Source organism: Pleurodeles waltl, chromosome 10 (genome assembly GCF_031143425.1).
Source record: "Pleurodeles waltl isolate 20211129_DDA chromosome 10, aPleWal1.hap1.20221129, whole genome shotgun sequence".
In the NCBI taxonomy this organism is placed as follows: Eukaryota; Metazoa; Chordata; class Amphibia; order Caudata; family Salamandridae; genus Pleurodeles; species Pleurodeles waltl.
In genome coordinates this window covers 224,440,921-224,454,603 of record NC_090449.1, presented here as the reverse complement: position 1 = coordinate 224,454,603, position 13,683 = coordinate 224,440,921, and the positions used below count along the sequence as shown (strand labels likewise).

General features: G+C 42.5%; 1 protein-coding gene across 2 annotated transcripts in view; it reads right to left on the bottom strand.

Moving 5' to 3' along the window:
• Nucleotides 1-1,422: 1,422 nt before the first annotated feature.
• The window catches only part of PDXDC1 (pyridoxal dependent decarboxylase domain containing 1), a 268,743-nt gene continuing 256,482 nt past the window's right edge, over nucleotides 1,423-13,683 (bottom strand). The window contains exon 23 of one of the 2 annotated variants that reach the window (XM_069210219.1): nucleotides 1,423-1,853. In XM_069210219.1, the coding sequence (XP_069066320.1) occupies nucleotides 1,579-1,853 (275 nt within the window). In that variant the 3' untranslated portion in view covers nucleotides 1,423-1,578. Of the gene's footprint in view, nucleotides 1,854-7,270; nucleotides 7,418-13,683 lie in introns of those variants that run through there. The other variant, XM_069210220.1, reaches the window with a different exon arrangement.

Sequence of the window (13,683 nt, the reverse complement as noted above, 5' to 3'; positions counted from 1 at the left end):
TTAAAGAAGTAATTAAATATCTGATATAACATTGATCAACAAAATAAGAGATCTAACAAAAAAGGTGTTCCCCCAACACCACTCAACAAGCCGAAGGAAAAAACAACAGTGCATTTGACCCGCATATTTTGCTTTAGGCCTAATTTGAGATGAACAACTCAAAGTATGTTCGGGGATGACGCAGTGTTGATTCAGACCTTAACATTTGACACACCGTGAATGTTTCTACAGTAAGAGGCTTATACAAGAGTGAGTACGTAGCAACAGATTAATACCGTCTCAAAAGTATAATTGTTCACTAAGGTTATACTTGTAAACAACAAAAAAATTAAATTCGTTATTTGAATATAGCTGGCATTGCATTCCAACACTGCACTGAATGCTACATTAGAGTGACATAGGCACAGAGTGACATAATAAATTTGGAAATTAAAGAGACACGATGCACTTCTTAGGAAGGCAACAAAGTCTGGCCTGAGATTCTTCTAAATAAATAGGTCACAGTATAAACAGGATATACATTAAATGTGCTTCTCACTGACCGTTTGTTATCCACAGCACACATGAAATGTGTATAAAAGTGTGATATCTCAGCATAGTGGAACGAAAAGGATAAAAGACCATACATTTATTTGTAATACTAGCTTTCCTATGTATTTGCTGCACCAAACCTTATTTTTAAAGATAGAGCAGACAGAACTGCACCGATATTCATCAACTGGTACTCCCAGGGGATGGCAGGAGGTCATGCTAAAATGTTTGGCCTGGCAATAACTAACTATGTACTCAGTGGGCAGATGAATTAAACAACATGCAAGCCTGGCCAACGGGAACTAATTTAAGCTCAGAAGTTCCTCTCTCATTGGCCCATGTAGGAAATGCCAGACCACAGAACTGTTTTGGCAACAACTATGTGTTATGCAAGTGTGCATGGTTAATTTAAAATGCACAGTTTAAATAAACAACTGTTTTAGTGTTCATAACTGTGAACATGTCAGGAATTAGTGTATAACTAATTGTAACTTTTCAAGCCTTCTCGTGTGTTCTAAACTGGATGACAAGCTGTACTATCCTAAAATGGATTATGTAAGACACAGATTAACTGAAAATGTTTTAATGCCCCCCAAAATGCATGATTGTTAACAAATGCAAGCAAACTATTTGGATCAAATTTAAGCAATAACGATAGACAATATATTTCATGGGGTCCAAATAAAATGCAATTTAAAGCTTCAACAAATGTGCAAAGTAAAAAACATAAACAATACACCGTACCAGTTGCTGACTGAAAGTACCTGTGCCCAAATACCAACTGGGTACATAAATAACTTAAAAGCAGCAAATAAAAGAAAGTTAATCAAAGAAATGCTGTAAATACACTAACCACCTCCTGGGAAAAGAACATTTTCATTTATATTTTTTGTGCAAATTCCAACTATGTAATGCCTTACAGTAGTTGTTACTGTACTATTGTGTGGCACTGTTCACCATTTAAATGCTAGGTTTAACATTGCAAAAATGAAGGGGATTTCTATTTTTATTCTTACAAAAAGTCTTAATGCAGAAAGGCCTGGAGAATTAGGTTAGGCTTGCTAGATCCTCTGCTTTGGAACTAATGTTAGATGGTTGAGACTTCTCACTTGGGGCCGCCTCCTCAGTGCAAGTTGTAGGCACAGTTGTGTGGCCATTCTGAAGTACTGACCCTTCTTGAAACTCAACACTCCCTGGTGCAGGGACAACTGCTGTGAAAGAGGTTTGCTGTTCGGTCTTCTCCACTTCCTCAGTGTAGCTGATAGAACTGGTCTCGCTGAAACCATCAAAGCTTCTTGGGGACCTTTTAAAATACTTCTGCCCTACAAAACAAAAATGTAACACAAATGTTTGAATGAAAGCTTCATATGGACATACATGGCATTCAATGGAATTTAAACAAATGCCTTCCTGGAGTCACACAACGTTTTTAAGGCAACAGACATCCCCAGGTCTCTTAAAAACACGTGCTTTCTTTCTCATCTACATCCTGTGGTTGAAATATTGGTAGAAAAACATACAGGAAAGCAAATCTTTATCAACAAAAACAAGTTACTTAACTTCAGTAACACACTTTCTGGTGGATACTCTTATCTAACCACAGTCTCCTCACCTTAGAATACTCCCCAGGAGCCAGACCGGTTCTGAGAAAAATTTCCAAACTAGTGCTCCTGTGTGCCGCTAGGTTGCTTTGTGGGCCTCCACAATAACTGCAAAGACCCCGGAAGTGATGGAGCGGAGCTGTATAAATACCCATGCCTCTGCACTGATGTCAGTTTCTAGTCTTTTTCCCTTTCTGAACCCTCAGATGTGGAGTGTGAATAATTGTTAGTAACAGTATGCACTAAATTGGGATCTTTTCAGATGTTAAAAAGAGGCCACGCCATAGAATCATGAAGTGAGAGAACGGTGAGGGAATCTGTGGTTAGACATTGTGTCCACTAGAAAGAGTTTTAGCAAAGGTAAGTAACTTGCTCATCCGATCGATATGCTTAACTTCAGATGCATCACCTTACAATACCAAAGTATACTTCCTCAAGTAGACGGTCTGTGAAGTGGGTTTAGGCCATGTAGTCTTGCAGGACTGAGTTGGGGAAATGCCCTTCTGGTGAGACCCCGCCTGCAGATATCAAATACAGAAATTCTATGTGGTAGCAGCCTTAGCCCTGGTGGCATGGGCTCTTTGACCTTTCAGAATCTGTTTGTAGGCGAGAGCACAGCAGGTCTTACTTGAAGACTATCCACAAGGCAAGGTCCTCTTCTGCACAGCCTTCTGTTTCTTTGTACCATAAAACCCACACTCAATGGTACCTGGTTTGATCAATGTAAAAACAAAGATCTTCTGGGGGTTTGTCTGTTGCAGCCTCTACTTTTCATACGTGGGTGTGAAGTGGAGCAAATAAAGCTAGCAGGTGATGACTTTTGGTAAAAATGCCACTGAGTCTTTGCCACCGACATGTCCAAGAAAAAGGTTGTATAGGGCGGTTGTACTGTAAGTACCTACAGTTCACTCATGCAATGAGCTGATGTAATCACACTGAGGAAGATGAACTTGGCGAGAAGACCCAGGGAGCAGCTGTGCATTGTGTCAAAGGGCGTATACATGATAACCGTCAAGACCAAGTTAAGGTCCCTCTGTGGTATTACAAACAGTTTGGTAGGGAATCAAAACCTTAATAAATCTCATCACAACAGGTGATTTAAACAAGCGCAGTTACTCTGGCAAACGTAGAGATAGATAGAGCCAATAAATAACCTTTAATGTGCCACCTGCAAGACCATTCTGGGCTAAAGATAAAACAAAAAAGAATGCTTGACTGCTTTGCTTCTAATGGGTCACCCTTGCAAACACAACACCAGGCCACGTATTTGTCCAAGCCCCTGGCATAAATGAATTTTGTGGAAGAGAATCTAGCAGCAAGGATGCCATCCACCACTTCAGGCAGCCTTATAAACACAGGTGGTTGCCACTGCTTAATGTGCGCATGTAGATTGCACATATATGGGTGGAGGACCCTGCCATGAGACAGAAGGTACTAGTAAAGTGGCAGCCTGGTCAGAGAACAGATTCTCTTGTCCAGAATGTCTTGCTACAACATTATCCTAGTCTAATCCGGAGTCACTAGGATGACTTGGGTCTGATTGTTTCTGATCTTTTATACAACTTGATGAAGCTGTATAGGAGTCCTGTGTTTCATTACAGCTGGAATGCATTTCCTAACACATGCTCTTACAGAAACTACAATGCACAAAACCTTCTACAGCATGTTCTCCCCAGCGGTGAAAAGATCTAGCCAGGGTTTTCCCTACTCTTGGAAGACATCCTGTTCCACCTTAGGATGTACATGTCACTAATGATCTGCTTACTACCTCCTGCTCGGTTTATCTGACCTATTATTCATGGACTGGATATCGACCAGATTGCCTTGATGCTGCATGCTTCAGAATTTTTTATTTCCTTGAACACCCTGCATGTGCCACCTGGCATAGCTGATGAGAAGGATGAAGGATGCTAAGAGACCAAGAAGCCTCAATGCTAGTCTCACTGTGATCCAAGACTGAGTCTGAAACATCTGGCTCACATTACCTTAAATTAGAAATACAAAGCCCCACCCTGCCATGTGGGACACAGATCATCTTAACAGGCATTACGGGCAGGTTAGCTTTCTGGAGCATCAGTTTTTTTCTGTTTAAGAGCTGGAAACTAAAACGTCTCCCCACAGAGGAAATCCCTTTAATTCTCTTTCAGGAAACTGGTGACTTAGGCCATGAGGCAGGACCCCAAATTTAGGACATTGGTACTACTCGGGAGGATGGGCTCCAACATGATTTTTTTGCAAGGTATGGATGCTTAGAGATGGAAAGTATGTGATAGCAAGTCATCACTCCTTGCTTTTTGTCTGATAATATTGGATTTGCAACCACAACTGAAAAAAATAATGGTTTTCATATTTTTGATAAAAAGCATGCAAATTCATCAGAATATGTGGAAAAATAAATCTATTTCCACAAGATTGGTTAAACTGAATATAATTTTAAAATAATTATGATTATTCATTGTAATAATAACAATGTAGTCCTTAAATAATAACAATAAAACTTCATTGTATTCCTCATATATTGATATACAGGGCCACCCAGTGTCTGTGTGTCTTTGTGGACTGTTACCTCTATCACTTGATCAACCGGAACTCGCCCAAACGGATTAACATCTGACAGTTAAACTGAAAAGCATCCATTGATGAAGTTATGGTGAATATCTGGATGTTTCACTGCAAGTAATGTCATTTCAACATAGTATACAGGAAGATATCTAGTGTAGTTCATCCTGTCATACGCAAAACACCATGGGATCATAGAGCGTATGGCGGTAAGATGTAAATGCCAGTTTCCTTCTCAAGCAGCAGAGCCAGCAAGACAATTTCAACAATATCCACATATGACATCCAAAATGGAGAGGGATCTCCATTGCCACATCGAAGATGTTCCAGGAATACATCCCAAAGCATTTTTACTTCGGCAAAGGCGGCATTCTGCAAGAAGTCATCTAATCTCTGTTGGCATAGGTCTTTTGTAAAGTCATTAACATCCTTATTGAAGGAGTAGACTACCTGAATGTTCTCTTCCTAATTCTTCTCCATCCAGGGGATAAATTCCAACCAAGCCAGCCTCAACATAGCTTCATAAACTCTCTTGTATAGTACAAACTGCACGATTGTACATACGACCTTCTAGTACTGATGTTATTGATCCTTCTCCTATCATGTCTGCTTTAATGCAAAGGTAGCGAAGGCCAGTGTCTTGAAAGATTTTTCCAAGAATGGACATGACATTGCAAATGGTGCGAAAGATGCCCATTCGAAGAATGATTCTGTTGTACGTTGCTTCATGCTTCCACACAATCTCAGTTGCTTTTGCGTAGAGAGCTTGATCCATGACCACAACAATTTTCGCAAATGCAGTGATTCCCTTATAAGCTCTGACTGTTTCAAAATTTCAGAAACAGTTGTCAAATTAGTCGCAGGGGCATTAATGATAGGCAAGTAGCCAATGGAATCCTGTGATACACTAACTAGGTCTCTAGTACTTATGTTAAATCATGTCCTATTTGGTATTATCTGTGAGAAGCTCACTTCTTGTCTTGTAACAACTCAGATTATGTTCTTATTTTGTACAAGCTTCAATTGGGCAACACATTCCGGCATGACTTCAGTACTTGTTATCAATGGCCCAGGCCCAACTCGTTCACCAGAAACACACATGAACAATTCTTCAGTATTTGTGGTGGTCAGTGTTCTTTGCTTTTGTTTCTCAATGCTTGGGAGAGGAGCTTTAAAAGGTTGTGGTCCAAATACCTTGGACTGCACAGCTATACCGTTGACTCAGTGAGTTGTCCCCTTAATAGTAGGAGTCTCTTCAAGCCTATCAATGTTATCCCATGCTAAGTTAGTAAACACATGAGACTGAATGTCGGCTGGGAGAACAATTTGCTCATTTAAGGTAGCAGCAAGTTTCCGACGACACAAGGTGGTATCATTTTCTTCCAGTTGTGAGTATGAAATCTCATGAACAAGTCTGTTTAGAGCACAAATGATTTCAACATTGCTTGTCAGCTTTTTTACTGCACATGGGAGCAACAATTGCTTGGGAGTTTCTGCTGGCCACTTGAGACTGCATATATAATGTACTGATTGAATGACTGCATAAGCAAGACAACTCTTTTGGACTGTTTTGTGTTTTCTGGATCTCCAGTCAGAAGTCCTAATAGGAACTGTTTAATGTAATCAGGCACTCTCAATTAATCGTTATCAAAGTCTGATGGACGATATGGCCATGGTATTGATATCAAGTTTGTTTTAATCATTGTTCTTATGCGCAATGAAGTTTGATCAATGATCTTGTTCATGTATTTTGCCTTAACCTTTGAAATTGATAATTCTCTTTTGAAACTCTGGTTTTCTCTTACAACGCACTGTAGCATGACACTATCAGGTTGGGGCAATCATTTTCCTTGATTGTCCTGGAATATGTGGAGGCTGTCACCGAACTCTGAGTCCCATTTTCTTCTAATATGCTTCTTGGTTGATTTGTCTATTCCCTGTATTTCTCTGCGTGTCATGAGGGTTTCAAGCCCTTCAGTGAGTCGTCACACTTATTAATTCTTTTTTAGGAATAATAACCGTTCTAATGTATTGAAATAGTTAATCATATGTTTCATCTCTTATTTTTGTAGAGATCACTCGTTTGAACACTAGATGCATGATCTTCTTTCTGTGCCTGAACTCTTGTATAGTTGCCATTACAAACTGCATGATAATGTGCTTCTGCAGCCACTATGTCCGTACTACAAACAGCTAAGATCTTTGAATCACAATTAATGGTTGTACACTCTCGAAACCTTTTGTCAACTCTAAGCTCCATGGCCTTGATTAATTTCTCACATATTGATGTTCCCTTTTAGCATTTTATCTTCCCACAAAATATACATTCTTCAGCATGTACGTTTGACTTTAACGATGTTCTTCTGTTTAAGCGTTTACTCTTGCACTCACTCGTTCCAGCATCATCACGGACACTTGCTTCAGCTCTTCACTTAATAGTCTGTAAATCCCTCTTCATAGTAAACAGGCTCCTGCACTTCCTGTGGTAAAATACTTTGGGAACTGTGTGGCTTTCGACATTTATCTCAATGTCCAATAGTGGAATGTGATTCTTTACTTGAGCTTCCTCTAACAAAGTTTTCCATGATGAGCAGTCCGGCAGGCTTGTCAGAGTAACTCCATGTTGGATATTTGACCATAATTGAAATATATACTGGGGATCAGATGGGCAGGATGTGCTTGTTTCAGTCTCCTTCATGCTGATGCACGGTCATTCACCACCAGCTCTGGAAAAATAAATTAGTTAAAACATTTATAAATGTAACTTGCTGTATTTAATATAATCATAATTACTATAATTATCAATTGATATAATCACATTTACTGTAATTGTAATTTTTAATAATAAAATTGACTACAATAAACATTATGAAAAATGTTCCATTTATATCTTGGTATCTTGGGAGTGGAGTGGTAGCTCACAAAAGGCAAAGAGTGTTGACTTGCTATCACATATTTTCCATCTCTAGGCATCCACACCTTGCCAATAAATCGTATTAGAACCCATCCCCGAAGTGGTTCTGATAACATGGTTGGCTCAAGTCCTAACTTTGCTGCCAAACGCCAGTGAGTTGAGACAAGTGTAGTACTATGATTGGTTTTACTTCTCCCAATTATCTCATGTCCAGCCAGCGTTCTAAGTCCTTTTTTGAAAATGATGAAAAATTGCTGAACATTAAAATCACCAATTGAAAATGTTCATTCTATGTTCTTTTTTGCTTGTTTAAATGGTAGTGCCATCTTGATTAAAGATTCTTTTGTTCCGGAAAACCTTGCAATACATGTGTAAACAAGTAAACACAGTGAAGTATTTAATTAGTTTTGCACAATTGTCACTAATAGAGCATTGCTGCCTCCACAGGTTGTTGGGAAAGCACTCTTCTGCAACCCCTTAGTTCTGCTGATCCACTTCTGTCACCAGCACAAGTTGACATCACTCTTGTTGGGCCACTATATGAATATGAATCACACAAGTAAGGACCAATGAACGAGGAGGGCTGGTTGAAAGCCACCATAAGTATAAAATATATATTTTTAGTAAAACTCTAGACTTAAAAAGGATAAGCAGCTACTTAATCTTGTCACTAAATAAAGCATGTTTTGTGGCTTGTGCACAATCCAACCCCATAATGGGGCATGGCTTCTACTGTTACACCAACTAAGGGGGTCTCTTCATAAGCCATGCATCTAGTTTAAGAAAAATACGTACCTTATAAAGGATGAACCATCTCTAGAACAGTCACATAGAACATCACCATTTGAATCGAATAATACACATTACTCAAGACTACAAGGCCAAATTATGCTTCATGATTTGAGAAGCACCAAGAGGCTTGTGCTTGCATAATGCCTGTATAGTAGCCACTGCTTCTCTCCTTGATAGGAACCTACCGTGACAAAGCAACAAAAAGCCTTTGGTACTGGAGAATGTGCACCGGCGTGCAATTAAGAGGATGCTTTCTACAAGGAATAAAAACAGAAAAGTGAATGAGGGGAATCTTCTGGCAATGGAGAGTTTGGGAGCAACCTTGTCTGCATCTATATCAGTAGACATAGTGGAATATGGTTCTATCTATATAGAATAAATAAGGACGTTGAAAAAAGGCCAGTAAAAAAAGTTTTATATTAAGAACCAGTTTTTGAATGAAAGCGGGTTGAGTTCTGAGTTTCACGTTGTCTGTCTAAAAGATGGTTTTCAGTCCTTGAGAGCACAGGACACCCAACTCAATTATGTAACTAATAGATGTGAAGACTGTGAAGAAAACTTTCTTTTACTATATCAGCTTCATGTAACATGAAGTCAGGACTTAAAGTTTGGGCATAGTATGTAACATGGCAAAATTTAAGTTGGACGTGGTAGTAGCCATCTCACTTCGCAAATAAGTGCAACTACAGTCAGATGATGGTTGATGGACTTCTTGGAAGTGAAAACAGATTCTTATCCCATTTCTGCAGCCTTGATTAATGACAAAAAAGTCTTGCAAGTGTCCACTTGCAAGTCTGAAAATCAGGTACCTGCAGAATGAATTTACATCACCTTGAAGGAAACTTAGAGGGGCAATGCTCTAAGGGTAGAGCCAAGTGACCAGACATGACAGTAGAGGCATAGGTAGGCAAAGGCTACCACCGCAGGAAACTGACAGGCATGCTAAATGTATGGTAGGGCTGAAGACCCTCCATCGTCCAGGTTGATCAGTTACTGCCTCAGGGGAAGCAGGATGGAATTTGCTAGAAGATTTCGGAGAATCAGACGTAACAGGCCTATGCTGAAAACACCAGGATAACCATAGACTATGGTCCACACAGGATATTCTGACCAAACTTAAACCGTAGAAGGGAGGCATTTCAGATGGAAAAGACACACATCTCTCAGATAAACGCCACTATAACCATAAACACTTTCACATCCAGGAGGCAAAGTGATCATATTTTGTGTTCGGAAGTATTAGAAATGTCTGTTTTTAGTCTCCTCCATACATCAAAAATTAGACAATGTACTGCTTTATTCAACTGCTATTTGTGAAGTTAGTGCAAGATTTCTGCCGTCAGATTGTGCTGCCCTGTTATTTAAGAAACAAAGAGGCGTACGTTCTGGCAAATGGCCCAATCTCACAGATCCACTCCCAGCCAGAGGAGTTGTTTGAAGTGTCTCCTTGCTTCCTGCAGTAAAATAAAGCAATTTTGCCATCAGTGTGCATCACCGCCACATTCAAGGCTACCAATGGAAGAATCATCTTGAAGAACAAGTTACTTACCTTCGGTAATTCTCCCAATGCGCCAGCATTAGACGTAAAATCTTCTTCCCAGCTCTCCACGTCGACGAGGACGTCACAATTGCATGGCTCCACGCGACTCCGTCTGACGTCACTGTGCCAATAAGCGGTCCTTGTTGGCGTGCAGACATCAGTTTCACCCATTTTTACGTGCCTTTGAGGCGAACAGGTGAAAACGGAACTCACAATAGCTCAAACGAATACACACATGAAACCATATTGATATAACACGATTATAATCATCATTTGTATATACATAAAATTACCAAAACATAAACAAAATTCTTGGTATGACCAGACAGGCAACGGGCAGGCGGGTGGTACAGTGAGGAATCCACAGGTAGCTAATGTATCCACCAGAAAAAGCGTTATGGAAGGTAAGTAACTTGATCTTCTGATGGATACAACTACCTGTGGATTCCTCACCTTATGAATGGAGTCCCAAAGCAGTACCGCACTCGGAGGTGGGTGCCTGACTGGTGACACCAAGAAATCCTGCAATACAGAACGTGCAAAATGGCCGTTCCTCCTAACCTCCGAGTCCAAGCCATAATGCTTTGCGAAGGTGTGGAGGGATGCCCAAGTTGCTGCCTTGCAAATATCCACCACCCCAGAACACCTCCAGCCAGGGCCAAAGTGGTAGACTTAGCCCTGGTTGAATGGGCTCTAATACCCTCAGGGGGAACCATCTTGGCCAACGAGTAACAGACCTTAATACAAAGAATGACCCACCTGAATATAGTTCTTTTATAGACTGCTCTGCCCTTCCTCTTTCCTACATATCCCACGAATAGCTGGTCTTCCAACCAAAAGTCCTTTGTCCGCTCAATAAAAAAACTGAGAGCCCTTCTGGGGTCCAAACAACGGAGCCTCTCCTCCTCCTTTGAGGGATGAGGGTAGAAAGATGGAAGGGTAATGGACTGCTGTAAGGAAATGCCTCCTTGGCATGGTCACCACCAGACTTTTTGCCTTTGCTGATGCTAAGTTTTGATTGAGAGTGTGCTGGTAACCTGCTAACCAGGCCCCAGCACCAGTGTTCTTTCCCTAAACTGTACCTTTGATTCCACAATTAGCACAGCCCTGGCACTCAGATAAGTCCCTTGTAACTGGTACCCCTGGTACCAAGGGCCCTGATGCCAGGAAAGGTCTCTAAGGGCTGAAGCATGTCTTATGCCACCCTGGGGACCCCTCACTCAGCACATGCACACTGCCTCACAGCTTGTGTGTGTTGGTGGGGAGAAAATGACTAAGTCGACATGGCACTCCCCTCATAGTGCCATGCCAACCTCACACTGCCTGTGGCATAGGTAAGCCACCCCTCTAGCAGGCCTTACAGCCCTAAGGCAGGGTGCACTATACCACAGGTCAGGGCACATGTGCATGAGCACTATGCCCCTATCGTGTCTAAGCAAAACCTTAGACATTGTAAGTGCAGGATAGCCATAACAGTATATGGTCTGGGAGTTTGTCAAACACGAACTCCACAGTTCCATGGGAAGTTTCGTATCAAACTTCTCAGCATAATAAATGCACACTGATGCCAGTGTGGAATTTATTGTAAAACTCACCCAGAGGGCATCTTAGAGATGCCCCTGAATACCAATCAGACTTCTAGTGTAAGGCTGACCAGTTTCTGCCAGCCTGCGACAACCAGACGAGTTGCTGGCCACATGGGGAGAGTGCCTTTGTCACTCTGTGGCCAGGAACAAAGCCTGTACTGGGTGGAGGTGCTTCACACCTCCCCTGCAGGAACTGTAACACCTGGCGGTGAGCCTCAAAGGCTCACCCCCTTTGTTACAGCGCCACAGGGCATCCCAGCTAGTGGAGATGCCCGCCCCTCTGGCCACTGCCCCCACCTTTGGCAGCAAGGCTGGAGGAGATAATTAGGAAAACAAGGAGGAGTCACCCACTAGTCAGGACAGCCCCTAAGGTGCCCTGAGCTCAGGTGACCCCTGCCTTTAGAAATCCTCCATCTTAGTTTTGGAGGATTCCCCCAATAGGATTAGGGATGTGTCCTCCTCCCCTCAGGGAGGAGGCACAAAGAGGGTGTAGCCACCCTCCAGGACAGTAGTCATTGGCTACTGCCCTCCCAGACCTAAACACCCCCCTAAATTTAGTATTTAGGGGCCCCCAAGAACCCAGGAAATCAGATTCCTGCAACCTGAACTAAAAAGAAGGACTGCTGACCTGCAAGCCTGCAGAGATGACGAACGACAACAACTGCTTTGGCCCCAGCCCTACCGGCCTGTCTCCTGACTCGAAAACCTGCAACCAGCGACGCATCCAACAGGGACCAGCGACCTCTGTAGCCTCAGAGGACTGCCCTGACCCCCAGGACAAAGAATCTCCTGTGAGTAGCTGCTCTGCTCAACAACCTGCAACAAACTTGCAACTTTTCTACAACTTCAAAGACCTCACTCTTCCCGCCTGAAGCGTGAGATTTCACACACTGCACCCGACGCCCCCGGCTTGAGATTTAGAGAACCAACACCTCAGGGAGGACTCCCCGGTGACAGCTATCCCATTAGTAGCCTGAGACGACCCCCCCTGGACTCCCACAGCGACGCCTGCAGAGAAAATCCAGAGGCTCCCCTTGACCACGACTGCCTATAACAAGGGACCTGAAGCCTAGACCAAGCACTGCACTCGCAGCCCCCAGGACCAGAAGGAACCGAACCTCAGTGCAGGAGTGACCCCCAGGCGACCCTCTGCCTAGCCCAGGTGGTGGCTGGCCCGAGAACCGCCCCCTGTGCCTGCCTGCACCGCTAGAGTGACCCCCGGGTCCCTCCATTGTTTCCTATACAAAACTAGACGCCTGCTTTGCACACTGCACCCAGCTGCCCTTGTGCCGCTGAGGGTGTGTTTTGTGTGCCTACTTGTGTCACCCCCAGTGCTCTACAAAACCCCCCTGGTCTGCCCCCCGGGGACGCGGGTACTTAACTGCTGGCAGACTGGAACCGTAGCACCCCTGTTCTCCATAGGCGCCTATGTGTTTTGGGCACCTCTTTGACCTGTGCACCTGACCGGCCCTGAGCTGATGGTGTGGTAACTTTGGGGTTGCCTTGAACCCCTAACAGTGGGCTGCCTATGCCCAGGAACCGAGAATTGTAAGTGTCTTACTTACCTCACAATCTAACCAATACTTACCTCCCCCAGGAACTGTTGATTTTTGCACTTTGTCCACTTTTAAAATAGCTTATTGCCATTTAAAAAAAAAACTGTATATATTATTGCTCTAAGTCAAAGTTCCGAACTTACCTGTGTGGAGTACCTTGCATTTTATTTATTTACTTAAAATCTTGAACTTGTGGTTCTAAAAATAAATTAAGAAAATATATTTTCCTATATAAAAACTATTGGCCTGGAGTTAAGTCTTTGAGTGTGTGTTCCTCATTTATTGCCTGCGTGTACAAGTGCTTAACACTACCCTCTGATAAGCCTACTGCTCGACCACACTATCACAAAATAGAGCATTAGAATTACCTAATTTTGCCACTATCTTACCTCTAAGGGGAACCGTTGGACTCTGTGCACACTATCTCTCACTTTGAGATAGTATATACAGAGGCAACTTCCTACAACTGCCCCATATGGAAAGGAGAGACAACTTTAGGTAGGAAAGGCGCCCTGGTTTTCAGCACCACTTTGTCAGGAAAGAATAAAGTAAAGGGAGGTTTAACACTAAGGGCCTGAAGCTCACCGACACGCCTAGCTGACGT